This window comes from Gilbertella persicaria (assembly GCF_025201335.1).
Source record: "Gilbertella persicaria strain CBS 190.32 chromosome Unknown B0P05scaffold_21, whole genome shotgun sequence".
In the NCBI taxonomy this organism is placed as follows: Eukaryota; Fungi; Mucoromycota; class Mucoromycetes; order Mucorales; family Choanephoraceae; genus Gilbertella; species Gilbertella persicaria.
Window position 1 is genome coordinate 162748 of NW_026251982.1, and position 26173 is coordinate 188920.

General features: G+C 37.7%; 6 protein-coding genes across 6 annotated transcripts; 3 read left to right on the forward strand and 3 right to left on the reverse strand.

The window, feature by feature from the left end:
* Nucleotides 1-944: 944 nt before the first annotated feature.
* Nucleotides 945-3553, reverse strand: B0P05DRAFT_491585 (uncharacterized protein). Its single transcript, XM_051575325.1, has 6 exons — nucleotides 2517-3553; nucleotides 2278-2469; nucleotides 2138-2233; nucleotides 2069-2092; nucleotides 1807-2019; nucleotides 945-1760 (listed from the first exon to the last, which is right to left on the reverse strand). The coding sequence occupies exons 1-6, from the start codon at nucleotides 3514-3516 to the stop codon at nucleotides 1084-1086; spliced, it is 2202 nt and encodes a 733-aa protein (XP_051434592.1). The 5' UTR covers nucleotides 3517-3553; the 3' UTR covers nucleotides 945-1083.
* Nucleotides 3554-3586: 33 nt separating this feature from the next.
* On the reverse strand, nucleotides 3587-6131 carry B0P05DRAFT_542820 (uncharacterized protein). The gene is made up of 4 exons (XM_051578353.1): nucleotides 5679-6131; nucleotides 5566-5625; nucleotides 5434-5509; nucleotides 3587-5380 (listed from the first exon to the last, which is right to left on the reverse strand). Exons 1-4 carry the CDS (start codon nucleotides 5835-5837, stop codon nucleotides 3825-3827), a joined length of 1851 nt encoding a protein of 616 aa, XP_051434593.1. The 5' UTR covers nucleotides 5838-6131; the 3' UTR covers nucleotides 3587-3824.
* Nucleotides 6132-7090: 959 nt separating this feature from the next.
* B0P05DRAFT_637679 (clustered mitochondria-domain-containing protein) lies at nucleotides 7091-11322 on the reverse strand. The gene is made up of 9 exons (XM_051583659.1): nucleotides 11268-11322; nucleotides 11156-11218; nucleotides 11028-11092; nucleotides 10804-10975; nucleotides 10610-10747; nucleotides 7896-10558; nucleotides 7723-7848; nucleotides 7457-7672; nucleotides 7091-7395 (listed from the first exon to the last, which is right to left on the reverse strand). The coding sequence occupies exons 2-9, from the start codon at nucleotides 11214-11216 to the stop codon at nucleotides 7138-7140; spliced, it is 3699 nt and encodes a 1232-aa protein (XP_051434594.1). The 5' UTR covers nucleotides 11217-11218; nucleotides 11268-11322; the 3' UTR covers nucleotides 7091-7137.
* Nucleotides 11323-14986: 3664 nt separating this feature from the next.
* Nucleotides 14987-21926, forward strand: B0P05DRAFT_491594 (uncharacterized protein). Its single transcript, XM_051575326.1, has 6 exons — nucleotides 14987-15861; nucleotides 15936-16343; nucleotides 16398-17700; nucleotides 17751-19628; nucleotides 19675-21554; nucleotides 21603-21926. Exons 1-6 carry the CDS (start codon nucleotides 15057-15059, stop codon nucleotides 21872-21874), a joined length of 6546 nt encoding a protein of 2181 aa, XP_051434595.1. The 5' UTR covers nucleotides 14987-15056; the 3' UTR covers nucleotides 21875-21926.
* Nucleotides 21927-22523: 597 nt separating this feature from the next.
* On the forward strand, nucleotides 22524-23266 carry B0P05DRAFT_542837 (Rdx family-domain-containing protein). The gene is made up of 5 exons (XM_051578354.1): nucleotides 22524-22567; nucleotides 22636-22669; nucleotides 22726-22827; nucleotides 22876-22928; nucleotides 22974-23266. The coding sequence occupies exons 2-5, from the start codon at nucleotides 22657-22659 to the stop codon at nucleotides 23094-23096; spliced, it is 291 nt and encodes a 96-aa protein (XP_051434596.1). The 5' UTR covers nucleotides 22524-22567; nucleotides 22636-22656; the 3' UTR covers nucleotides 23097-23266.
* Nucleotides 23267-23303: 37 nt separating this feature from the next.
* B0P05DRAFT_604058 (uncharacterized protein) lies at nucleotides 23304-26171 on the forward strand (the record flags this gene model as incomplete). The annotated part of the gene is made up of 4 exons (XM_051583310.1): nucleotides 23304-23456; nucleotides 23508-23789; nucleotides 23846-23924; nucleotides 23980-26171. 4 exons carry the CDS (start codon nucleotides 23304-23306, stop codon nucleotides 26118-26120), a joined length of 2655 nt encoding a protein of 884 aa, XP_051434597.1. The 3' UTR covers nucleotides 26121-26171.
* Between the last annotated feature and the right edge of the window lie 2 nt (nucleotides 26172-26173).

The window sequence follows — 26173 nt, forward strand, 5'->3', positions numbered from 1 at the left end:
TATGCGATTCATGGCCCCCACCTCTTTCCTTTTCCTTGCAACATTTCAAAACGATAAAAATTTAACGTATCCTTATCATATAAACAAAGTATATACACAATTGAGCATTTGTTTTCAAGATATTGACAGAGAGCAAATCCTGTTCTGTCTTTCTAAAGTCACGATTCAATATCAAAAAAGTTATACAAAGGATTTAGTCAATATCTTTAGCAGAATTAGTTAGGTTTTGACAAATAAGACATGATAACTTGCAGAGAAGATGTCAAATAACAATAATATGTATGCCCTTATCAACTAGGCAGTTTTTTTTTTTCTTTACTTAAATGGTTGTGAAACATGAGGTGCTTGCAGAAACCGGTTCTCTTTTGTGTTCGTGAATCAAAAGACCTACTTCGCTGTCGGATTTACCTCCGTATCTAGATGTTTCTGGTTAAACAGAATAACGATAAAAAAAAAAGAGAAAGATAAACAATTTATCTTTTTGAAATAGCTATCAGGAATCGTGCTAAAAATTATTTCCTTGTCAACGTCAATGCTTAAAAGTTGAACTGATCATCTATTTAAAAGACAAACACGTACCAAAATGCAGGAGAAGTGAAAAGTACAATACGGGAGAGCTTCACTAAGTTTGAACATTACATAGTTCGTAATACCTTTCAAAAACAAATAGAAAAGAGGGAGATACGCTTCGAGATATCTTTCAAGTAATCACTGTCAAGTTAATAAGTTGTATTCAAACATTTGTATCATAAAGCTTAATATGATACAGTGTAACTTATGTATTACATATCATTTGAGATGTATCTGATGCAGGGAAGTAAATATAAAAAAAAACAACAAAACAAGGCAATTATCCTAAAAAGACAAGACAAAATTTACTTGCTGCAACTATAACACGATACTCTTTTTTATATACAACAATTTCACTATAGTAGTGAAGAGGTGTTCAATCATGATTCTATTGTAGCAAGGCATGCTATACAAATGTCTGTGCTTTATATATATTTGTTTGAGACACCAAAGCGGCTGATTCGGAATTATATTAAGGGAATAGTGTTCCGAACCGAATAAACAAACCCGTCTTTATTCATCTTCGTCTTCAAAAAAAGAATCTAAACTGTCTAATTCACTCATCATATAATGCTCATTTACTAATTCGCGTGCCTTAGACATGGTATCGATCGTGGTATGAGGTGGTGTACTGACACTAGAAGACCCGGAAGAAAAAACCTCGTCTGGGTCTTCAAACAAAGTACTAGAGGATGGTATCACAAGTCCTGTTGTTGGCCGTGGTTGATTAGAGGTTGTAGTAGGTGCTGATTGACTTGCTCTCATAAACGAAAGAATAGAAGAGCGTTTATTGCTTCCACTACTGTTCGATCGAACACTACTGTAACTATGTCTCTTTGTTTCGTCCAACGAACTTGGTTTTTGCAAAGGTATAATAATAGCTGGTCGATTTGAGTTTTCTTCTTGTGCTTTGCTTGTTTCTTGTGTAAAGACAATATCAAAATTTTCAATGAGATCTTGTAAAAGACGCTGTGCGTGGTGTTCGTGAGTGCTGACTTTAGATTGGATTTGAGGTCGCATAAGGATGTAGCTAAAGGATTTGGCCAGAGAGACAGAAAGATGCTCTGTTTTGTATTGCTGAACAAGCTTATAAAAATGATGAAAGAGAGTTTTCGTTGTATGATAATTGGGCGTCGGCAATGTTGTCAATAGTTTACTAATCGATGCTAATCGACTATCCTTGTCTTGCTCTAAAAGAATGAATAAGATTTAAGCCTATACTTTTTAACGACTTACGATTTGAATAAAGTAGTTTACAAGGCTCATAGAGCTCAAATGTAAACAAGCATTCTGGTAACTCCAATAGATAAAGTCGAATTAAAGAAGCAAGCACTAAAGGATCCAACTCTTCTAGTACCTGAAGATCAATTATTTTGCTGGTATTCAATTCTTCTCTAGCAGCGTGAGTCTTATCTAACGGCAAGTGCATTGTCCATAATATAGCCTTTTCTATAAAATTCAAAGTATGAATACAGGTCTATGTATTACTTCTATTTACCCTGCTCATAGATCCTCGAAAAACCTTACAAAAAGTCAATTTAATAACGCAAATAAATGATCTTCTTACCTGATTCGACAACCATTAGACCTTGAGAAATGAGTTGTGGCACCAATGAATTTTGTACTCTTGTGATCTCCTCTAATGGTACACCAAACAGTTGGTCTAATGTGATAAATGAGTATCTCATTTTTATTGTCGTATGTTACCTGAGGCTGTGCCATGAAAATAATTTTCGTACAAAATGGGCTTCGGGCAGAAATGACCTGTTCTATATTGTTCAACGATGAATTGAACATCCTTGTCAGGTTTCAAAGTCTCTTGATATAACATCAAATTGTCAAACAATTCTTTGCACCGAGGAATAGCATTGGATAAGGAAGCAGCCATACTGATAAACGCTAATTTCATACTATTGAGCTAATCTATATACTATAGACTTGCTTACCATGCTTAATAGTCTGAATTCTTTCTAACTCAAGGCTTTCCATTTCTTCATAATGAACAAACAAGATTTGTTCTGTCTGTATGCGCAATTTCTCGACCTTCATCACAGCCTTCCGATAGTCTTTATCAGCTTCAAACATATCTGTCACCAAATCATCTTTTTGTGCATAGTTTGCATTACTATTATTGTTGCTCCATCGACTCCAAAAACCTTTTGTATTCTCTGTAGGTGTATCTGATAGTTTGTGATAGAGTGTGTTTTCTTCGTTCTTTTTTATGAAACCCAATCTGACAAGATCCCCTAATATTCTTTTACTCTCCTCCCTTCCAATTGCTAGTTGCTGCTGCCTTACAAGTGCTTGCAGAATATCTTGTTCTGTGAAGAAAGGATCAACAAGCTGTTCAAGTGCCTGCCAGACATGATCACGTGTGCTGAATTCGAAAACACCCTCTAGTTGAATGACAGACGATTTGTCTCGATCCAATAGTCTAAAATCAGGTTGAAAGGCAAGCAATGATTTGCACCGGCCTGTATAGGTAATTTTAGCTTGTTCAAGTTGTTTGCAGACCAATTGAAACTGCTGGATTTGATTCTCGACGATCTGTTTAGACTGAGTAATGATACGGTCATAACGCTGAGAAAATTGAAGAAGAGGATCAAGGGCAGTGATATGTAAGTCTTGTGCACGATGCAAATGTTCTTGTGAAGATTCAGTGCTTTCTGCGCACACAACTTGAAAACATTGTTTTAGGCTTGCACCAATATCTTGATCAAATGGTGTGTTTTTACTCAGGGGAACAACAAGAGAAGTTAAGGTGGCAGCATGTGCTTTTTCTGCTGCAATACGCTGTTTAATATAGTTAACAATCACCTTGTTTTCAGCTTGCGACTGTTTAAGCTTCTTATGGAGAACATTGAAACCAACTGTAAAGTTAGGTATTGAATCAACAGAAGCTGTAGGTGACCAAAAAGACTCTTGAAAAGGACGGTGAGGGGCCATAGTGTTCAAAAGAAAGAAAGAAAAAGGGTGTCTAAATTAATAAATGCTCATTTTTACTTTATAAAAGAAACGATCGCGTGGTAAATTAAACGTTTTATTTCAACTGAGTTTTATTTTTTATTTCTTTTTTGCATATGTACATAGAAAGGATATACACACATTTTAACTTGTTTTTCTTTTCTTTCTTTTTTTTTCTAAGAAAAAGGCATATGTAAAAAAGCTTAAGTGGGAATAATAGAGAAAAAAAATTTAAAAAGAGAGAGAGAGGTAGGGTAGCTATTTTTCTTCTTTTTTTTTTTTTAACAGAGTCATGTTTGCATAGGTGGTTTGGTAAAGCGTGGACTTCTTCGTTTTGAGCCATAGGCACTTCGAGTAGATTTGACTGTATCAGGAAGCATTTTATCTCTGGCTTCTATCTCATCGTCCACTTCATCCTCTTCATCATCATCCATATCGATGTCTTTATCTTGTAAATAAGCTTTTTGTTGTGTTTGAGGATTATTCGAATGTGGTGAAAGGGGAGGCGGGCCAGAAGGATGGGAAGGATTATGATGAATGAATTCTACCGGCAGTATGCCTCTCATAATCTGGTTTGAACGGTAATTCCACTGCGGTGTTGATTTATCGCTTGAGTTATATTGGTTTTGTGAAGCATAACCTGAATCAGAAGAGGAAGGAGGCAGGTGTTTGTTATGATGTGAATAATGATGGTGAGGATGATGAGGATGTGGTTGTGTTGGCCTTGAAGGTAAGCTGTTGACATTGTCTATGTCGTAACTATATGAAGGATGTTGCTGTGGTTGACGTGGCTCAGCCAAAGGATGCTGTGGCGAATTATCATCACTTTGGGAATTTGCCTGATGTTGTCTTCGGATAACAGTGTCTTTGTCACCATAAGCATCAGCGGATCCACTACCAGAGCTACCATTGCCGTTCGAGTTGCCGTTAGAACTAGAGTCTGCAATGCTTCCACTTCCAGGAGATGCAGGCTTGGCTCTCTTTCTTGCTCTTCCAATCATTCGGTTCGCAGCATCTTGCTTTGCTTTAAAGTCAGCCAGGTATTCCTGATAACGATGATACTGGGGTGTTTGTCGATATTGCTCCAGAGAAGCTAAATATTCATCTTTGGCTCTCATAGCCATACGTTCATAGGCTTGCTTGTCTATGTGGGTAAGGTTCTTCCATCGATCACCAACAATTTTTGCAAGCTCAGCAAAAGATAGATTTTGATCTTTTAGTTCGGCACGGGCATCATTGGAAAACATGATGTAAGCGGAGGGGGGTTTGATAGGAGCATTTCGATCCGGCTTAGGGTGTCGTCTATACTTGCGTTTCGTAGCAGTATGCGCAGAACCATTCGTATCAATAGAATCATCATCGTCATTAGAAGAAATGCTGTTCGTTCGATCATTGGGTGAATTGGCATCGTTATTATTATTATTATCGTCCTTGTTTGTACTACTAGAGCTGTTCGAGAGTACATTGTTATTATTGTCTAGTGGACTTGATTTGTTGAGAATGCCACCACTACTATCAGTCGTGTTGCTCACGCCAGAGCCGCTACTACCATTGCCATTTTCATTGCTTCTGCCAAGTCTTGGACTAGGTTGGAAACGGGTTCGTAACATCAAGCTTGAGCCAGAGCTATTTCCACTTGTACTGCTGCCAATACCACTATTCATACTTTGTGGACTTGTGAGACCAGTAGTAAGTGTATCATACCCAGAGAAATTGTTACTTGAGTTTGGAATACTATTCACGTAGCCATTTATATTGGCATTAGTGTTTGAGACAAATCTGTTGCTTGGTCTTCTTGTGTCTTCCATTTTAAGAGGTGTATTTGGCAACATGTCAGGTGCATATTCTATAACAAATAGTTTGTTAGCATAAATTTCTAATTCTCTGTATAACACTTACTTGCTCCCATCCTATTTGTAGCAATAGGTTGATTTGGTGGAATACCTTTCATTGTGGCAATTTCCCGTTGAATCAACTATATATAAAGTTAGTTATTCCCTTCTAGTTCGTTTGTCAGGTACCAATATTTACTCTTCTGTGACCGCGTTTCACGTTCATGAAAATCATATCTTCTTCAGTTATTTCTAGAAGCTTGAAACAGAATAAATTAGAACAATGAAATTGCTATTAAAAAATAAACTTACAGAGGTAACAGAGTCAAATCCTTCTTGAAGAAAGATGTCTAAATACTGCGGTAAATGGCAGTTATCCAGGAAATTACTAACACTCTGTTCATTGTTATCTAGATAGTACTGTCGCTGTGATTGATTTGATTGAACTTGTTGTTGCTGTAAAGTTTGCATGATTTTAACCTTCTTTTTTCCTCTTTTTCTCTTTCTTGTTGGATATAGTAATTTTAATTTTCAATGATGGAATGATTTTGTATTATGTTGGGGAAAGAAAAAATTTTTTTTCTTCCTTTGTATAGTCAAGTGAGCCGGAAGGAAATTATAGTGATATGTACAGTAAATCTCTTCTTTGCTATGCTATATTCCCTTGTTGTTTAAAAAGGTCAAAAGTTGTAAAAGACTAATAAAAAAAATAGCAGAAAAAAAAAAGCAGAAAAAAGCTATGGAAAAAAAAGAAAATTAGGGACTTTTTCTTTAATGGTTATTACACTTTACTATTTTATATATGCCATTCTAATAAGGACTTCTATAAAAGGTAATTTTAGAAGTTCTTTTTTTTTCTTTTTGATTTTTTGATCATCAGGAAAGCTAATGTAATCTCTCGATCCCGATATAAAAAAAAAAAAATTTCTTAAACATTATTCCATTTAGCGTATTAGCTTAAAGTGTGAGTCAATGATTTTTATATTTATGGAGACAGGAAAGCGGATTTGGCGATGATTTCATTGAGTACTGTTCTTAATTTGGGATCCTACGACGTTCTTTAAATTCAGATTCTTTCAAAATCGCGATATAAGCTTATATCGCTCGATGGGCGTATGCTGGTTGTGTTCTTTTTATCTAAGCTCGAACGACTAAAGACTTTCCTTATTATAGATCTCATCCTTTTTATAAAAAAGGATAATTCCTATTATTCAAGTTTTATAATGCTTTTACTCTTTTGTATGATATCGACGATCAGTGGCAAACACGATGATGATAAAAAAATAAAGAACGAAATAAGTGTCTAATGATAATAGGTATAGAGCAAATGCTTTCTAAGCCTACGGGAATCAAAGACGCAATGGCTTTTAGGGAAATATCCGTTTTGGTCACTGTGGTAATAGCGACATAGTTGCGCATCTTGATGTCAAACTATCAAGTTTATTTCTTCACCCTTCTACCATTTTGTTCCACTTGCTTCTTGACTGTTTTTCTAGATTTCATTAGAATGTTCTGTTTTCGGAGACCGAAAATAGAACAGTGAAGAATAAAAACCAGTAAACTTAAAATGGTAAAATAGTAACAAGTTTTTCTTCCGCTTATTTTTACCTTACATGCCAATTAGGCCTGTTTAATTGTGTCATATTGCTGTAAACGAGAAAGAGAGACGTTTTTTCTAAATTAATAAGATTGGGTGTTTCGAAGAAGAAAAAAAAAGCAAAGTTTTTTTATGCATTATTTTTATTCTATACACGATATATTCTAGTCGATTTTATTTTTTCTTTTGGTTCTTCTTCTTGCCTTTTCGAGAGCTTGATTCACCGTTAATATATTGCAAGACTTGATCAATGGGAAGTTCACCACGAGGAATTTCAGGGGGACTTGCCTTCTTGCTTGCAGGTGCAGGAATAGGCTTGGTATTAGCCTTGGCTTGTTCTTCACGAGTACGTTGAGCTATAATGACAGCGTTTGTAGTCAATTCCTTTAACCAGAGATCACTATCTTTTGTACGAGGATCTTCAGGACCAAGCTATTCAAATTAAGTTTTTCATTTAGTATATTCAATGTAAACAAGCATCATCTATCCTTACCTTCTTTTCAAAGACGTCATAAGCGATTCTTTCAGCAGCCAAAGCCTTAGGAAAGTGACCTTCAAGTGTATAGGCCTTTGCAAGAACATGATAGCCTGTAGCTGTGAGAACGTGATCTTTTCCTAAAATTTCTTCTTGAGTAGTACATGCTCTTTCAAAGAACTTGGTACTTGTAGGGTAATCACGGAGTGATTGAAGCATAACACCAGCATTGTTCTAGAAAAAAATATGTTAAATTTATGCAGAAACTAGCTGCCTTGACTTACATCAGCTGTAGCTGAATCGGGATGACCAGGACCAACCAAAAGATCCCAATAATACAAAGCATGACGGATGTAACGAAGGGCAAGCTTAGTGCGACCAGCAGCATGTTCGAATAAACCAAGGTTCAACTAGAATACATAAGTATATCATTATTTATGCAATCATTCTCACTTACGTAATGATGGATAGTCTCTGGATGATCAACACCACATGTTCTTTCAGCAGCAATAACAGCCTTGCGTTGAAGATCAAGAGCAGCTTCACGCTCTTCACTGTGATGATAAATCATGGCCAAAGTGGCATAACACTTGCTGGTTTCAGGATGCAAGAAACCATAAGTTTGTTCGTGCAAAGCCAATGATTCAAGCAAGAGTTCAAGACCCAATTGCTTATGGCCTTGAGCAATACTCATCTTACCAGCTTCAAATGTCTCTTCAGCAAAGACGCTTCGGGAAGAAGCTTGCTTGACTGTGGGCATCAAGTTCAAGATATCTTCAGGTATAAAGGTGGTTGTGCGACGAGTAGGTTTCTTGGGAACATCGTTTTGCTTCTTGGACTTCTTACCACGGCTGCTGTGAGATTGTTCTTGCTTCTTGCGGTCAATGGCAGCTTGAATAGCGGCATCTTCAGCAGCAAAAGCAACACGTTCTTCTTCACTGTAAGGCTCAACGCGGTAGTCTCTAGCGTTGACTTGAACACCAACACGGATACAGATTTCACGAAGAGCAGGAATAAAGTTAAGCTGCTCAATAGCATCGTCTTCAAGCTTGTAGCGGAAGCGAAGCAAGACTTGTTGAGCAACAAGAATCTTCAAGGCAGCAGGCGTAAGCTGAGCCCATTCAAAATCGTTTCTGTTGGTACCTTCAGGTACGATAGGAGAGGGCTTGGGGTTGAAGCTAGAAGCAAGCAAGCAGTTGAAGAAATGAGAGATACAAAGACTGACTTCTTCAGAAGAGCAGTTGGCAAGGTATTTGCGAAGGAGACGCTTAGAAGCACGAATGATCATTTCTTGAATAGCAAGCTTGCGGACATGTTCAATGCGCTTATCCTTGCTGAGGGAAATGAGCTCAGCAAGCTTACCAAGATAACGCATGTTGATACCACGACGATGCATAGCTCTAGTAAGGGCATCACCATCAAGAGGTGAAATAGCATACGAGGCAAAGTCAAGAACAAGGCTAGGAATGACCTCATTGGATAAAAATTTAGAGGCTTCACGGATAGTTTCTTCTTCTTGCTTAGTTTGCTCAGTTTGAGGAAGCTTAGCAGTAGTAAAAACATCAGGATTGAAGGTAAGCTTGAATTCATTGACATCAATCTTAATATCATCCTCTTCTTCTTGGGCCTTTTCCATTTCTCCGACATTGGTTTCTTCGAGCTTGGCTTCTTCAGCCTTGGCTTCTTGTTCAGCTTTAGCTTCTTCGACAGCAGCAGGTTTAGCATCGTTTCTCTCTTTCTTAATTTCTTCAGTTTTGACCTTGACCCATTGTCTGAACTTGTGTTCCCAGAACAAGCTCATTAATTCAGGCCTTAACAATGTCATTTTGTGAGGATAAGCAGGCTTGCCATCCTTTTCTACACATTCGCTTTCTTGGAACTCAATATCGACTGGGTTCAATCTATAGAGATCCAACATGTAGCGACGACCATCAGCACCAAGCAAGCCCTTGGTCTCTTGAGAAGCGAAAAGCTTAAATTCAGTGTTTTCTTGATCAATCACAGCATGTTCAGCCAAGTGAAGAGACTTAGCAACATCTTTACCGATGGATTCGTGGAACTTTTCATCAGCAGAAATCTTGACGCCATTATCAACAGAACCATAGATGATAGTGTTTTCATCTTGACGACGGAAAATGCCAGGAACAATGCTTTGTGCAACAATACGAGCACCCTTATAATCAACAATGACACTGGCTAAAGTGTACAATCCATCGGAATCAATGCTGTTTAAGATCTTGACACCTTCCAGATCTTTACCGGTAGCTACATGAGCAGCTTCGTTGGCACCGAGCTCTTCAAAAATACCACGACCATCGTTACCCTTACTGAAAAAGATGTTGTTGTAAACATACATGTGTGACTCTTCTTCTTCAAGAGGGTTTAAAGGAACAACGGAGCCATTGACAACAGCCATGGCGCCACGGACAGCTGCTTCAGTGAATTCAGCTTGAACTTTAGTGATCAAACGCTCACGCAAAACACGCTCCTGAAGTACAGACTTGGGCAATTCACGATGAGATTGAAGTTCGTCGTTCCAATCACGCAAAGACTCAACTGCATCAGAGCCAGCAACCAAGAAAGGTTCACAGGGTCTGGAAGGGTCATAAAGATGTTGAGGAGTATCAACAGCCCAAGGATGATTGGGATAGTAAGTGTTGACAGGAAGAACTTCAAGCATGTGATGGCGAGTAATAAAGTCTTGCAATTCGCTAAACTTGGCAGCAAACAAAGGAGAAGTCTTTTGCAAAAGAGTGATGAGCGAGTGAGCAGAAGCACGTTTGGAATAGTTAAGTGAAGGATCAAATTTAGTGTTGGAGGAGTTGTTGATAAAGAAGCCCTTAGTAGAAGCAGTAATGTGGACAGTCTCACCTTCCAAAGTGGTGACAGCCAAATACAACAGATCACCCTTGAGCTTTTGTCCATGAGGCACGGGGTTCCATCCGGAAAGTGTCAAACTCTTAATACATTCAGGTGCAACACGTTGAAAGTTGCTTGGTGTCAACTTGGAGAGCTTAGAGCGCTCTTCAATATTAACGTTAGTGAAGACGTGCTCTGGCACAGGCTCATCAGAGAACAAATCGTCCATCTTTTTATCAGCTTCAGTATTGACCTCTTCATCTATAGAGATTTAATGTTAGTCTATTCTAAGTAGATTGTGTTATTTCTTACCAATTACACCTGTAACAGCTGTCAAGAAAGAGATAGCAGGATCAATCCCCACTGTGGAAGGACTAGGCTTGTAAGGACCAGCCAACAAATCGCGAAGACGAGTAATGTGGAGTCTAACATCACGTTCATTGTAATTGTCTATAGATGTGTTATTTATCCATAAATGCACTTGTCTATTGTTTTTTTTTCCTAACCTTCAATCAACTCAAGTTCACTTTCAGGTGTAATGCCTTCTACTTCACCCAATTCCATAAAGTCATTGATTCTCTTTCCCTTGTAAGCTAAATAGAAGCAAGAATGAGCACAAGTATCAGGGGATTCCATAATGGATTGCTTTATGTCTTGAATAGCTTCGCGAGGACTTGTCTACAAAAAAAAATATGAGTTTTCTCTTTCCCCTTTTCTAAATTTTGCTTACAATAATCTTGATTTCGCCTGCAGTACCGGGCAACTTGACAGTTAACTCGTATGCCTCCTCAACAACTATATCATGCTACTAAGTATTTGCTCTTCCCTTCTCTTTCCTTTCCTCTCTCTCCTTCTTACCTTCTTCAGGAGCTTGGTTCTCGACATGGAGTTGTTGCTCTTTCTCTTGGTTGTCGCTCATTGCTAGGCAAAATAGTCAATATATTGTCTCAAAAAAAAACCTCCGTCAAACCTATAGTTCTCTATCTCTTGTGGTTGAACAAAGAAAGAGTACAAGAAGGAAAAGAAAAAATAATGTGTCAAGTTTTTTTTTCTTTGTCACAGAAATCACTAAACGACTAGGGGCCGAACTTTTTCCCCAATGTGATCTGGGTTTTAAAGAAAAAAGCTAATATGGCAGTTTACACTTTTTATTGATTCAAATCATACATGTAAGTAACATGTTCTGGTTCATTTAAATAGTATGCTTGAAGCCTTCTGATCTTTTTGCATTTTAGCTCAAGAGTAAGTATCAGTTGGTTTATTATTCCCTTCTCATACTCTTGCGCTGTGGCTTGGTGGCTGTCTCCCTTAACGCATTTAACGTATTTTTCTCCATGGATAGTAGACAACTTCACGTATATATAAGTATACCAAGAGAATGACAGTGAATGACCGAAATCAAAAGTATCAAAAGAAGTATAGGACATATCTATGAAGAGATGCGAACACTCAAAGTTTTCAAAGCTGTGCGTATTTGTTTCATTCAGTGTTAGATACTTCAGATTAGTGAGGTGATAAGATAGTTCTAGCAGTGCAGAGGGAGAATATTGGCAGTAATTTAGAAACAATATCTCTATTGGCGAGCTAACTCTAGCCTCACCATTTGATTCAACAAGGCGATATTGATATAGTGTTAGTTCCTTTAGTTTTATACAATCTGCAAGGATGTCTCGGGAGCCAATAACTGCTTCATGTAGACTGTCAGAACCAATTATGCTTGCACTTTCATTACACACAAATGGTGAGTACTGGTCCCTGCTTGATATCTTTAATGAGTCGATAAAAGCGCCAAGTGGCATAATGGTGGGCCTTACAAGAGGCAAATTCATTCCAGTGTCTACATACAATTGTACTTTTGATTTTGAAGGGTCTTCCTGACTGGAATAAGCCAGTTCAAGTTTTGTTCCGGACGAATATTCGATCCTTAAAAGCATTTTTATATGGCTGCTGGAGAGTTTTGCTAGTAAGATGGATACAAATTCTATTATATGTCCTACATGGGTAAAGAATATATTGAATTTCTTCAACCTTTTTAAATAGTCTGACAAATATAATTGAAAAACCATCCAAATAATTCTGCTGTAGGCCGCATTTCAAGGATAAGTATTGTAAATTGGGAAACTTATTGATGATATAAGCGAGGAATTCTTCTGAACCAAAACAAACAGTGGCGGTCAGATCCTTTATCTTGTTATTCGGCTCAAAGCTGTGCAAATATAAAGGTGATGTAACCAGATTTTGATTTATATTTAGAATCAGCTTTTTCAATGAAGACATTTTATCAATAACTCCATTGAGTTCATCAACTGAGAACTTGTCGACTGATATATAAATTAGCTCTTCTAGCTTTTGATAGTATTTAAGGCTTGTGATAAGAATGTGATATTCTTTTTCATATTTATCCAAATTGCGTAAAAAATCACATACCATTAAGCTTTTCAATGAGATTCGAGCGCTTGCTGTTATTCGATAATATGAATCGAGTTCTTGGTGACCATTAGGAAAAGGAATATAAGTCAAATGCTTCAAGTTTCCTCTGTTTTTTGACAAGCACTCCAGAATTCGAGAAAAGCTTGTCGGAATCGTATCTCTTGAAGGTTGGAAGTGCGTTTTATAATAGATTCAAAACAGTGGAAAGGTAAAATTCCTGGGGTATAGTCAATAATTAAGCGTTTCAAGTGCTTTTCTAATGAAGGGAAAGTGTTGGTTACAGTTCTTGCTAACAAATAGGTTTGCTCTTGATCATTTAGCTCGATATCCGAGTATATTGCTTTTTATGTCACCTCAGAGCACTGATGACAGACAAGTTGACATTGTAGCAAGTCTTTAGTGTTTAGATAACTGTAGATTTCTGATATAAGTTCCAAAGGTAACCTAAGCAAATGTGACATTATCAAGAACAAAAGAGAATGAGCAATCAAACTAAGAATGTGAATTTATCAATCTTTCTCGTTGTACCACCTACTTTGAAAATAGCTACTCTTCCTATTTTGGAAGTATGGTTACTTCAATATGGATATTTATTTTATTTACACTCAAGTAGTTGCACAGCTGGATGTATCATCTAGAAGTGTTATGTGCTAAAAGATCGAATCAAACAGACCAGCTTGTCTTAAGCTATAAAAACCATCGAGTATTTAGTTCAACAAATAGCAGACATAAAGTTGATCTTTAGGGAACAAAATAAAATAAATGATAGAATCGCACACAAGATTCATAGATAAACAGTCTTTGATAGTTACATAGCACTTTTGAGCCGTTTTTTTACCCGAAAACCAACATGAAAGAAATGGCCAAATACTCATCCTCGCATTTTGCTCAAATCCCGGTATTTGTCGTTTCTTTGGCCTCCACAAGACAAGAAATAGAGCTATTGAAGTGCTTGGATAGCCAAAGCAAGTGAGAAGAACCAAAGCTTTTTTTTTTTTTTTTTGCGGTTGCTTTTGTTCGTCAACTATACTATAGAAAAATGCGCTAGATGAAAAAAGGTTTGATTTTAAGATTTTGGCATCATTGAAATTCACAAAGTTAAAGCATTCTTTGATCGTATCATGCTTCATTCTTTGCTTTGTCTTTATAAAATCAATAGAAACAGCTGTTGAGACTTGTTTACCGTCAGCATGATTGACTATGTATTGATATAAAAAGGATCAGCTTCGAACAAGGCAGAGTATAAACAAAGGTGTTTCTGACGAGTTTAAAATTCAAAGAGCTTATAAATCTCATTCAAAAGGCAATAAGTGAAACGGTCGACAAGCAATGTAAATGAGTGGTATGATCAACTTTGAGTATAACCAAAAAAGCTTTCTGGATATTATTTTTAGAAGAGTAAGTTATAAATAAATATCTTGGATCAGAGTATATCTGAAAGGCGTATTGCTTTCATTATTTAGAGGTGCATAAAAATACCACTCAAGCATTGTTTTTTGAAGAATGCATTGAGCTATATCCAAGTGTATATATCCATATACTTTCATCTGAATCTAGGAGTACATGGAATCTTTTGAAAAAAGAGAGACGAAAGACAATACAACATGCATTTGGCATTCCCTCAAAAAATAATATAAAAAATACGCTAACATTTTTTTTTTCAAAAAATCATCCCGAGTCATCAAAATGCTGCTTGTTTAAGCGATTTATGTGTAGCATTATATCCAAAATATCCCAGTAAATAGCAAATAAAGATCTCGTCTTGGTATTCCCATTATTTGATTCACTCAACACAAGATGCTTTAGGAATGAATTCCGTGCATTTTTGCATGTTCAACACGAGTGCGTTGATATTGGTTTGTGTGCAAAAGAAATTCTTGTCAAGGTAATTATGCATCAAAATTACAGGATACGCACTGGTGAGTACAATCTATTGTGCTTCCTCAGCGTTTTCGTATTCGTGTACAACGCAAGGAAAGGAGAAAAGGAGGGAATGAGTAAGATACTCAGTCACGTATGTATACACACATGCATAGTATAACATAACTTTCAAAACAAATGATAGGTACGTGTCAAAACACGCTGAGGCATGTACACGCACACGCACACAGAACAAATAGAGTGATAAAAAAGGTTAAGATTACTTTTAGTAACCTCATTTTGATTTTCTTATGCAAATAATCAGAACCAATTAAAACATGCTGTGTGACGTGAAATGCAGTTTGCCTATTCTCATTGAGTTTTTTTTCCCTTTTTTCATTTCTTTTTTTTTTTTTTGTTATTTGACAAAATTAACTTTGATTTGTAAGTCAATTGAAATACGATTGGCATGGAACAAACAACTTCTCAAGACGCTGACTTGGGTAAACCTGTCAAGTCATTTTTTACAACAGAAACCCGTTCCAACCCCGCGTTCGTTACTGTCAGCCATATCACTACTTCGGCAGAAATCACTAATCCAACAGTCAATAAATTGCGTAGTGTACCTATACCACCTTTACTGCTAAAAAAACCAGAAAGTCACTCTTCGCTTTCCCCGCTTGAAGACAGCACTCAAAAAATGCCAGTAACGCCTATTGAAATAAATAAGACATTCAACAAGAAAAGTAACAAATCTTTTTTTGTCTCAAATAATGTAGACGAGGAGTGTACATCCTATACAGAAAGCGAATCAGCTCAACTTTCTCCTCGGTATAACAGCCCTCCTGCAGCAGGAAGTGGAGGCAAATATATGATAAAATCAAAGAGAGCCAGCTGGATCATAGATACTAGTAATGGCTGTGATTACACGAGTGCGCCTTCCACTCCTGTCAGTCTCCCTGAAAGTATCAGATTTGCTCGAAGCAGAAAAAACTCGATAGCAACAATAGACTTTAACAGAAAATTGATGCTTGTCGACGAAAAAAATACAATATCTTCACCATCCTTTTCTTCGCCTTCATCAAGTAGCAAATCTGGATTCATATCTCTATTACGAGATAAGAGGTCACCTAAAAGTCCATGTGAAGACATCTTTCGACATCAAAGAGACTCTTCTATCTCTTCTGTACTATCTGATAACACTAGCATTATTTTTTACCCCGACGAAGATCATCTTTTGTCTAGAGATGGCTCTATCTCGTCAAATGGTCAAGGTAGGGCAACAAACGAAAAAAAAAAAAAAAAAAAAAAAAAAACTTTTAGCACAGATTACTCACACTAGAAACAGGAACCGATCAGTTAAGACTGACTCATAGACTATCTGAAGATACTTGTACTTTTTCAACCAATAGTAAGAGCCCTTCTCATGTTGAAGTTACTAGTCTTCCTGAATATCAACAATCACTTCAATCATTTTTGAAGAAACAAATGTCTAGTTCTCATTTTTCTTCATTGTTTTTACCTTCAGAACTAGAAGATGATAAAGACATAACAGAAATTGAGCTTAGTGATACAACTGAAAAGCAAATACACCCTACTGTTCTAGGCGATACCGACTATCAGTCACCTGTTTACCCAGCAATGTTTCTCAGGACCAACAACTCAACTCATGCAGATCCTGAATTATACTATAACGAGGCCATGTCTGTTCCAGATGTAGAAGAATATTTTACATTACCACCTCAAGCTTATGAAGGTAGTACTAATATAGTGTTATGCAATTAAACTTATTGGTTTCGCTGTGTGATAGGCTCCAAAAGTGTTCCCATCAGACGTCGTACACTCAAGCAAGACTCACCTAAACAAGATCCATATACCAACAAAATACAGATATCCCGCTCTGCCAAAATCAAAAAATGGTGCGCCCAACACAGACAAACCGAATGGACAAATTGGATGGACGATATATCCCCAAATCCACTTCTTCCGCAGGCAAGAGAATGGTGGTCATTGGTCCAAGAAGAACTTAATAAATCAAATCAGAAGCACCACGATGCTATGCATATAAACTTGCAGCAATCCCAATACAAATTTCCCATTGAATCGAATGCAAGTGATATTGATAGCCATTGTTTTTTGAATGGAAATCACCACTGCTTAGATGGTATCGATTGTGAGGTAGCATCAAGTGCTATAGAAGGCGTGGGATATCGATTCAATCATTGTGAAAAAAGTCCCTTTGCTCATTTTGGTGAAGGCTATGAATCCTTTGTCTCACCGTACACTCGCAAAAACAGTAACAACAATGACTATCCTAGACGCACAATCAAAGCAAGATTACTATCTGCAAAATCAGCATGTAATTTGGAATTAAGAAGAATCATTGATGGACTGAATGAATACGTTGAAAAGGGCTTACTTTACCTGGAAGCTGTAGATTCTGATATCGAGACAAAAAATAAATGTCAACAGAAGCCTATCGTAGATGGTGTTACATCCTTTGAGGCACCTGATTGCTATCAGCAAGATTCAAAAGATTTTGCTACAATGATATCAGAGGATGCATATCTACCCACGCCTTTTATTTTGACTCTGCAAGACCTAATTTGTTTGGCTCAAAGTGTTTTGGATACTGAGCTTTACGTATTTTTGGAAAACACGGGAGCTTGTGCAAGTACTGTTTCTAGTATACAATCCATTGGCACTCAATGGGTACAACACAAGGAGTGGCCTTGCAAAGAATGGTACGTTCAGCTATTACTATGTGTAGCTGCTTTCAATCGAGTGATAGAATGGTGGCAAGCTGAGCACAGTTTTTGGACCGCCTCATCCACTTCGATTGCATCTACGCCAACAATGACACCAGCACTCAATCCAACTGGATCTAATAAAACTGGTAATCAGTCTACAGGAGAAATAGCAAGTGACATAGGGAATATGCACACAAGGACAAATAGTGCTGTACTCAGCTTACTCCAAAGCAGGCCTGAAACCGAAGCAAGTCAGTTGCAAGAAAATGCAGAGATAGGTCAAAGCTGTACTATCGTTATGGAGTTGTCTCTTGCTAATACAGCTATAGAATATTTAAGCCCTATTTGGTATCATGTGATTGGGTAAGTAGAAAATTGAAAGATGCATTCAAAGTAGCTTATATAGTCTTTAGTACTTTACCTCAATCTGCCATTGGCTTAGATATTTCACAATTATTATCAGATGAAGACAAAAACGTTTTCAAAATCGCAACAAAAGAAATGTTGGCAGATGATTCAAGAACGGTTGAAGTTGTTTTCACTGTATGTCCAGACAAATCTAAAGGCACAATTCAAATGGAAGCTAAAGGAATGCTCATGTACAATCGAGTGACAGGAGAACCTAGTCATACAATGTGGGTTATGAAGCCCTTTGAACCAAAAAATTTAGTTCATGACGATACATTGCAAAACATTAAAACGTCCTCAATGAGAAGATCTATTTCTCATGGAGACGCACCCACCGGTTCTGATATCACTTCAGTCCCTCATCTTCTAGGGCTTCCTCCAGTTCTTTGCAACATTTGTGAGCGCCGGGTTATGGCTGTATTTTTTGAACAGCACTCAGAACTATGTGCTGAAATACATCGTGCTGAAATGGATGTAGTTACATGCAATGACAGTTTAGCAGAAATTAAACATTATGTTCAACGACTCTGTGACCTAACCAAATCAGAAGTAGAACAACTTGAACAAAATCCAGACTCTGCATTGGACGACAAAAAAGATCAACCAAGCTTTTCAAAAGAAAATGATCCCATTTTCGGTGATAAACTGCCACTGGAGCAAGTCATGTCTAGCCCTCTAGAAAGGAAAACATCAGAATTAGAGAAATATAATTCATTGCGCGATATTATGGAGGTTGCCTTGTCTATAGTTACTCCAAGTACGATAGAAGATATTGCATTGGAAAGTAATCAATCAAAAATTATTCAAATTCAATATTATCGTCCACCACAAACAGATGATCCAGACACAGAATCGTTAATTCGTGACATTGAAATAATAATCAAATCTAAAGTAGACGCTATAAATCGAGTTCAAAACTGTATCGACTATAATCAAAGAATACGACAGATTTTTAAAACGAATATAATCAAGGACAGTAATTGGAGTGAATTTGTATTTCCAGAAAACAAAAGTCAAAATTCAAAAGATGATCAAAGTCAGTTAGCCGAGGAAGAGAATAATAAAGAGCAACCTCAAGAGGTGACAAAAGAGACAATAGAGTTACCTAAAGAAGAAAACGAGGATAAAGGGATCTTAAGTAGAAAGAAGAGCATTTTCAGAAAGATTAAAGACTGGAAAGTAAAAGGGAAAAAAAGCAGTAGCAGACATTTCAAGAGAATCTCAAAGCAACTAAACAAGGCTTGCTTCATGACCAACACTCCTCAGCTTACCTCCACGATGCATAACCCAATAGACACAGTCAATAGTAATCAACAAAAAATCTATGAAATGGAAACAATTGAGACGCCAATAGCCTCTCCTTGTTTACAGCCTTTATCTATCGATACTGAGCCTTCAAGAAAAAAGAGTACGTTAGGACAGCCTCCAAAAACTCCTACATTGCTTGGAAAATCATCTGTTTCTCGATCTCCTGTTTCTTCGGCTCGTTCGGTAGCTCCTAGCATCAAGGATTTTGATATAATTAAACCAATTAGTAAAGGGGCTTTCGGATCTGTTTTCCTCGCAAAGAAAAGAGTAACGGGAGATTACTATGCTATCAAATTTCTCAAAAAATCTGACATGATTGCCAAGAATCAAGTGACAAATGTCAAAGCAGAACGCATGATTTTAATGACTCAAACAGACAGTCCATTTGTTACCAAACTATACTATACATTTCAATCAAAAGACTATCTGTATTTGGTAATGGAATACTTGAACGGTGGTGATTGTTTATCCTTAATCAAAGTGCTTGGAAGTTTACCTTGCGATTGGGCTCGCAATTACCTTGCAGAAGTAACGTTAGGACTGAGTTATCTTCACGAAAAGAAAATCATCCATCGGTAAGGCTAATCGTTAATTCCAAGCATATAGACTAAATTTTAATAGTGACCTCAAACCAGATAACTTACTGATTGACCAAAATGGGCATCTCAAGTTAACTGATTTTGGTCTTTCTCGTATTGGCTTTTTGGATAGACGAGTGCGTGACGAATTGAGCCGAGAACCGTCTACTATGCCACCAACATCGCCTGCACCTTCTCGGTCAGCGACACCGCCAAATTTCCCTGCAGCTGCCAATATACCTCTAGTAAACAATGATAAGTTATACAAACATTCTTATTTCAGTGTTTTATTTGATCGAGGAGAGAATAGGCGTGATTCTCATGCAAGCACATTGTCGAACGAAGAATCCTTACCTTTATCTAATTCACTTAGTTGTAATAACAGCCTATTTACAATCAATCAAGATTCATTTGATAATAGTGTTAGCAACAGTCCAGCTTCAAAACCACCAAGATCGCACCGACAGCGAGTTACTTCAGGCATACTATCTCCTGGAATACTAACGCCTGTTTCTTTCCCTTCAAACACACAAGAGGACAAAGACCACTCAAACTATGCAATAGGAACACCCGATTACCTTGCACCTGAGAGTATTCTTGGAACAGGCCAAGATTCAATGGTTGACTGGTGGGCTTTAGGCGTAATTTGCTACGAATTCCTGTATGGTTATCCTCCTTTTCATGCAGAAACACCAGATAAAGTGTTTGAAAACATTCTCTCGCGCAACATCAACTGGCATAAAGATGATATTGACCTGTCTGAAGACGCATATGATTTTATGGGTCGATTGTTAACACTTGATCCAGAAAAAAGGCTAGGTAGAAATGGTCCTGAAGAAGTGAAACAGCATCCTTTTTTCAAGGACATCAAATGGGATCAAATACTTCATGAATCACCCTCATTTATTCCTAAACCAATGGACCAAGAAGACACAGACTATTTCGACTCACGGGGTGCCACAATGCTAGAAGAACAGCAGCAAGACAATTTACAAAACTTGGTCTTGGAAGAAGTCAGACGAGCAAAGGCAATTATCAATGAACAGAATCCAGATAACATCTCATTGTTAGAGAACCAAGAGTCATGTCAGTCGTTAGACGATGCCAATTTTGGAGCATTTGTTTACAAAAACCTTCCTGTACTTGAAAAGGCTAATGAAGAAGCTATTCGAAGAATACGTCATGAAAGTCTTTCTTCATCTTCGTCTTCAAATGCGTCTATTGATAGGCTTCGTAGCTGGTCTCTTAAGAAGAGAAATTCTATAGCAGATCCAAATTCTTTACGCAATGAAAGTGGCAATAACAGTTTCAGTATATCACCATCGTCAACTCTAGCCCCTTTGTTACTATCAAATACGTTACAATTCACAAATAGTAGTTCATTACCCTGCACACCACCTCTCACATTATCGCCATCATCTTCAACTCGGGCATCAAACGCCTTGTCCTACCGTCGATCCGTTGATATGGCCCATTCACCTTTAAGTCGTACAGAGAGATTAAAGAGATCAGAAAGCAGAGTTCCTCAACGATCTAGATCAGTCTCTTCTCCGGGAAATCGAGTCTTTCACCCTTCAATAGCAATATCTTCTACTTCTGAATCCACGTCTCCATCTACTCCAACTTTTACTGTTGAGAGTCGAGCGGTTAGCAGCAATCTTTTTACAGACAGTCAGTACGCTGAAAGTGTCCCGCCTATGGTGCCTCAAGCGCCACATCCTTTAGATTGTGAGACAACCCCTAAAGTTCTCAGCTGTCTGATTGCAGACGACAATCCTATTAGCTGCAAAATCTTGGAAACCGTGCTACATTTACTACACTGTCGTTGTGTGGTAGTAAGGAATGGAGCGCAAGCTATCCGCTGTGCTATGGGTGATAAAGTGCAATTCGATTTGATTTTCATGGATATCAGAATGCCTATTGGTAAGCTAAGCGGAGAGCAAATTAAATGAAAACTAATCTTATTCATAGTGGACGGAGAAGCTGCTGCTCGTATGATAAAATCTACAAATAATATCAATAAGAATACACCTATTATTGCGGTCACTGCTTATGAGAAAACGCTTCAACAGGCGAGTATATTTGATGACACTATCTCTAAACCAGTGAAGAAGGAGACCATAATGCAATGCATTCAAAGGTTTTCAAATGAATCGCGGAAGAATAATCAATTAGCATATCATAACCTGGCTTTCTCTCTTAACAGAAAAATAACAAAAACTCAACCAATTTCATTTTATTAAAAAATAAACAAGATCCAATATTCTATCCCGTTGCCAATACATATATAAATGGTATTTTTTTATCTCTTTGTCATTTTCTCCTCTCTTTTTCTCTTTTTCATAAAAACAATGCAAAGCGAACTAGATCTTGTTCTAAAAGAAAAATATGCAATAACTGAAATTGACGAAAGAATTGACTTACATGTTTATCCTTCTTGCCATTCGGTGTCGCAACCTTCAAGTTGTAGTCTGAATATTATCAAATTCTGTCTCATAGTAAGAATAATTATCAACAAATTTTATAGCCATCGTATGCATCAAGAATGCTATCAAGAATGGATGTTCAAAGAGTGCATTGCTATAGATGAAGTCCTATAAGCAAATAAACAAGCTAAACTTTGAAAATCTATGAGGAAGTCTTAATAGAAACAGTTTTTATTGAGTGCCATAAATCAGGCTACTAATCTTTTTTTTTCGTGGTAATAATCAGGCTATCTTTTTTTTTTTTGAACTTAAGTCATGTGTATTCAGTTGAAGTTTGCTTCAGAGGCGATCTACGCTTTGATAGACACAATCGGAAATTGTAAATTCTAACTGCTTTGGCCAATCAGAAGCCTAGTACTTTAGTACTGACTTCAGAATGTCCAAGAAAATATCACTTTCTTTTTGATGGCTAGTACAGACAAAAAAGTTAAACCTAGAGTTTCTATCGAAGTAAGCTGTAAAAAATAAATAGAAATAACGCGCTTTTTTCTCTCTAAACGTCTCTTGCTTACGATTAGTACTGTCCCAAATGTCGTTGGATGCTCCGTGCTGGTATGTCTGAAGTTTAGATCGCAGTTTTGGATATTTTTCCTAACCAATAATTTTAGCTTGGATGGGTCAAGAGCTTTTGACAACATTTGAGAATGATATCGGAGAGCTTGCATTGATTCCTGGCGATGTTGGTATATATAATGTCAAAGTCAATGAGAGTAAAGTGAACTTGGATTTTATTCTGTATTCCCTAACCATATTGATAGCTGTTGTTTGGGACCGCAAAATAACAAAAAGATTTCCTGAGATGAAAGAGCTGGTATGTTGGCTACTACTAGAGTGATTTTATTCATAATTTATATAGAAACAATTGGTTCGAGATATCATTGCACCTGAAAGATCTTTAGGCCATTCTGATCGTAAAAAGGAAGAAACTGTCGTCAATACTGAAGAAAAAGAAGAATGCAAAACTTGTCCTAAAGAATAAAATCAGACCATTACATCCTAAATTTTTGTTATGCGGTTACACTCAAATCAATAAGGAAATTCTTTTCAATAAAGCATAGTCGCACAATGTTTAACTGTTGAGGCAAGCTCTTATTGGACAGTTGTTGTACGCGAATGCTTATTTTTTTTTTTCACTTACCCGCTCTGTCCCTTTTTCTTTCTTTCTTCTTTTTAAAATATAGATACTATGGTAAACAAGGCTATTGTCAAGAACGTGTTGTCAGGCGACACTGTCATTCTACGAGGTAAACCTAGACCCAACGGTCCTCCCGCTGAACGCCTCTTGGCCCTGTCACACGTCCAAGCTCCTAGACTCGGTAACACTACTCGCTCTGATGAGGCAAGTGCACACATATGCAAAACATGATGAGCTTGTATTAACGTCACGTAGCCTTTTGGTTTCGGTGCTCGTGAATTCCTGAGAAAATTAGTGGTTGGCAAAGAGGTTTCTTTTGTATCAGAGTACACTATTCCTACCACACAACGCGAATACGGTAGCATTTACCTTGCCAACGGCGATAATGTTGCTGAATTAGGTGTGAAAGCAGGTTGGCTAAAGTTACGAGAAGGCAAGACGACTCGCCAAGATCAAGAAGAACAGCTCGAAAAGCTCGAGCAATTACAACAAGAAGCTCAAGATGCTAAAGTTGGTATTTGGAGTGAAACAGAAAAGGTATGTATAGATATTCTGGATTGCAAAAGAAATTTATGGGCTGCTATCATTATTAGGGCATTCGTGAAATTTCATTCAATTTTGATGGTGATGGCCGTACCTTTTTGAACAAGTACAAGGGAAAGCCATTAGATGGTATGGAAAAAGCCTAATTGAAAGGTACATGATCTAATGATTTGTATTCTATTAGCTGTTATTGAGCAAGTCCGTGATGGTTCTACTTTCCGTGTTCTTTTGATTTTGCCTGATGGAACACAACAATTTGTCACTTTATTTTTGTCAGGCATCAAAGCACCCGCCTGTAAGCGCGATAATGATGAAACCTCTACTTCTGAACCTTTCGGAGAAGAATGCAAGTTTTTTGTCGAATCCCGTCTTTTACAACGTGGTGTCAAGGTGATTTTAGAAGGTCTTGCTCAGTCAGGTGGACAGAATTTCGTTGGTTCTATTCAGCATCCTGCAGGTAACATTGCCGAACTTTTATTGGCTCAAGGCCTTGCCAAATGTGTTGATTGGTCAATCACTCTGACTACAAGTGGCCCTACACCTTTAAGAAATGCTGAAAAGTCAGCTAAGGAAAAAAGGCTTCGTCTTTGGCGCGATTTTGTTTCCAAGAAGGTAGACTCATCTTTCAACGATTTTGACGCTACTGTTGTTCGTATTCTTACTGGTGATACTCTTCTTGTAAAGACTAAGAACGGTGGTGTTGAAAAGAAGATCCAATTGGCTAGTGTCAAGCAAGCTCCTCGTGGTGCTGGCTCTTCTGCTCCTAACTCCAAGTCTAGAGACGCCAAAGAAGTTGGCTATCAATTTGAAGCAAGAGAATTCTTGAGAAAGAAATTGATTGGCAAGCAAGTCCATGTCACTATTGACTATCATAAACCTGCCCAAGATGGTTTCGAAGCCAAGGATTGTGCTACTGTCACTGTTGGAAGTCAAAACGTAGCTGAACAATTGATTGTTCGTGGTTTAGCCACTGTGATTCGTCATCGTAAGGACGACGACGATCGTTCTCGCTGTTACGACCAATTGTTGGTCGCCGAAAAGAAGGCCCAAGAAGAGCAAAAGGGCGTCCACAGCCCCAAAGATCCTCCTGTTGTCCGTATTGTTGATGCATCCGAAAACGCTGCTAAATCTCGTCAATTTTTAACTTTCTTGAAGCGTTCTGGAAAAATTCCTGCTGTTGTTGAATTCGTTGCTAACGGTTCTCGTTTGTTTGTCTGGGTTCCCAAAGAAAACTGCCGCTTGTCCTTCGTTTTGTCTGGTGTTCGTGCTCCTCGTGTAGGTCGTACTCCTCAAGACAAATCGGAGCCTTTTGGTCAAGAAGCTTTAGAGTTTGTTTCTCAAAAATGCCTTCAACATGACGTTGAAATCGAAGTTGAAAATGTTGACAAGGTTGGCAGCTTCGTTGGTAGTTTGTTTGTCAATGGAGAAAATTTGGCTGTCGCATTATTGGCTAAGGGTTTAGCTAATATTCATGAATATTCTGCTGATGAATCTCATTATGTCAACCAACTCTATGGTGCTGAACGTGAAGCTAAAAGTGAGAAGAAAGGTATTTGGGCAGACTACACAGAAGAGACTACTCAAAATGAGCAACAAGATGCTGCTGCTGGCCCTAACCGCGAATACATTGACGTTGTTGTGTCTGATATTATCAGTGGCTCTCACTTCTATGTACAAAAAATCACTGATGAAATTCCCAAGTTGGAGAGATTAATGACTGAACTTGGTCAATACCAAAACAGTCGCCCTGCTGATCCTGCTTTCAAGCCTCGCGTAGGTGAAAACGTCAGTGCTAAATTTACTGAAGACAATTGCTGGTATAGAGGCAGAGTACGTCGTGTTTCTCACGAAGGCATTGAAGTGTTGTATATTGATTATGGTAACTCTGAAACCTTACCACTCTCCCGCGTCCGCACTTTGCCTGAAAACTTTAAGCAACTTAAGGCACAAGCTCATGAAGCTACTTTGTCTTTTGTTAAATCACCTGAGCGCGATCAGGATTATGGTATTGAAGCTGTTGAACGCTTCAGAGACTTGACTGCCAATAAGCAACTGGTTGCTAATGTAGATGCAAGAGAAGGTAATGTCCTTTGCTTGACTCTTTATGATTTCCGCAAATCTACTAGTGCTGAAGCTAGTATTAATTTGGATATGGTGCAAGATGGTCAAGCTGTCGTAACACCTAAAGTGCGCTATGCTCGTGGTAACGAATCTATTATCAAGACACTTGAGGAGGCTCAACAAGAAGCTATCAGACGCAGACTTGGTATGTTTGAATACGGTGATATCACTGGCAATGACGATGTCACAAGCACATATTATTAGAAAGATTATCCATTGTAATATATATATCCTTCAGAATAAATAGTAAAAGTATT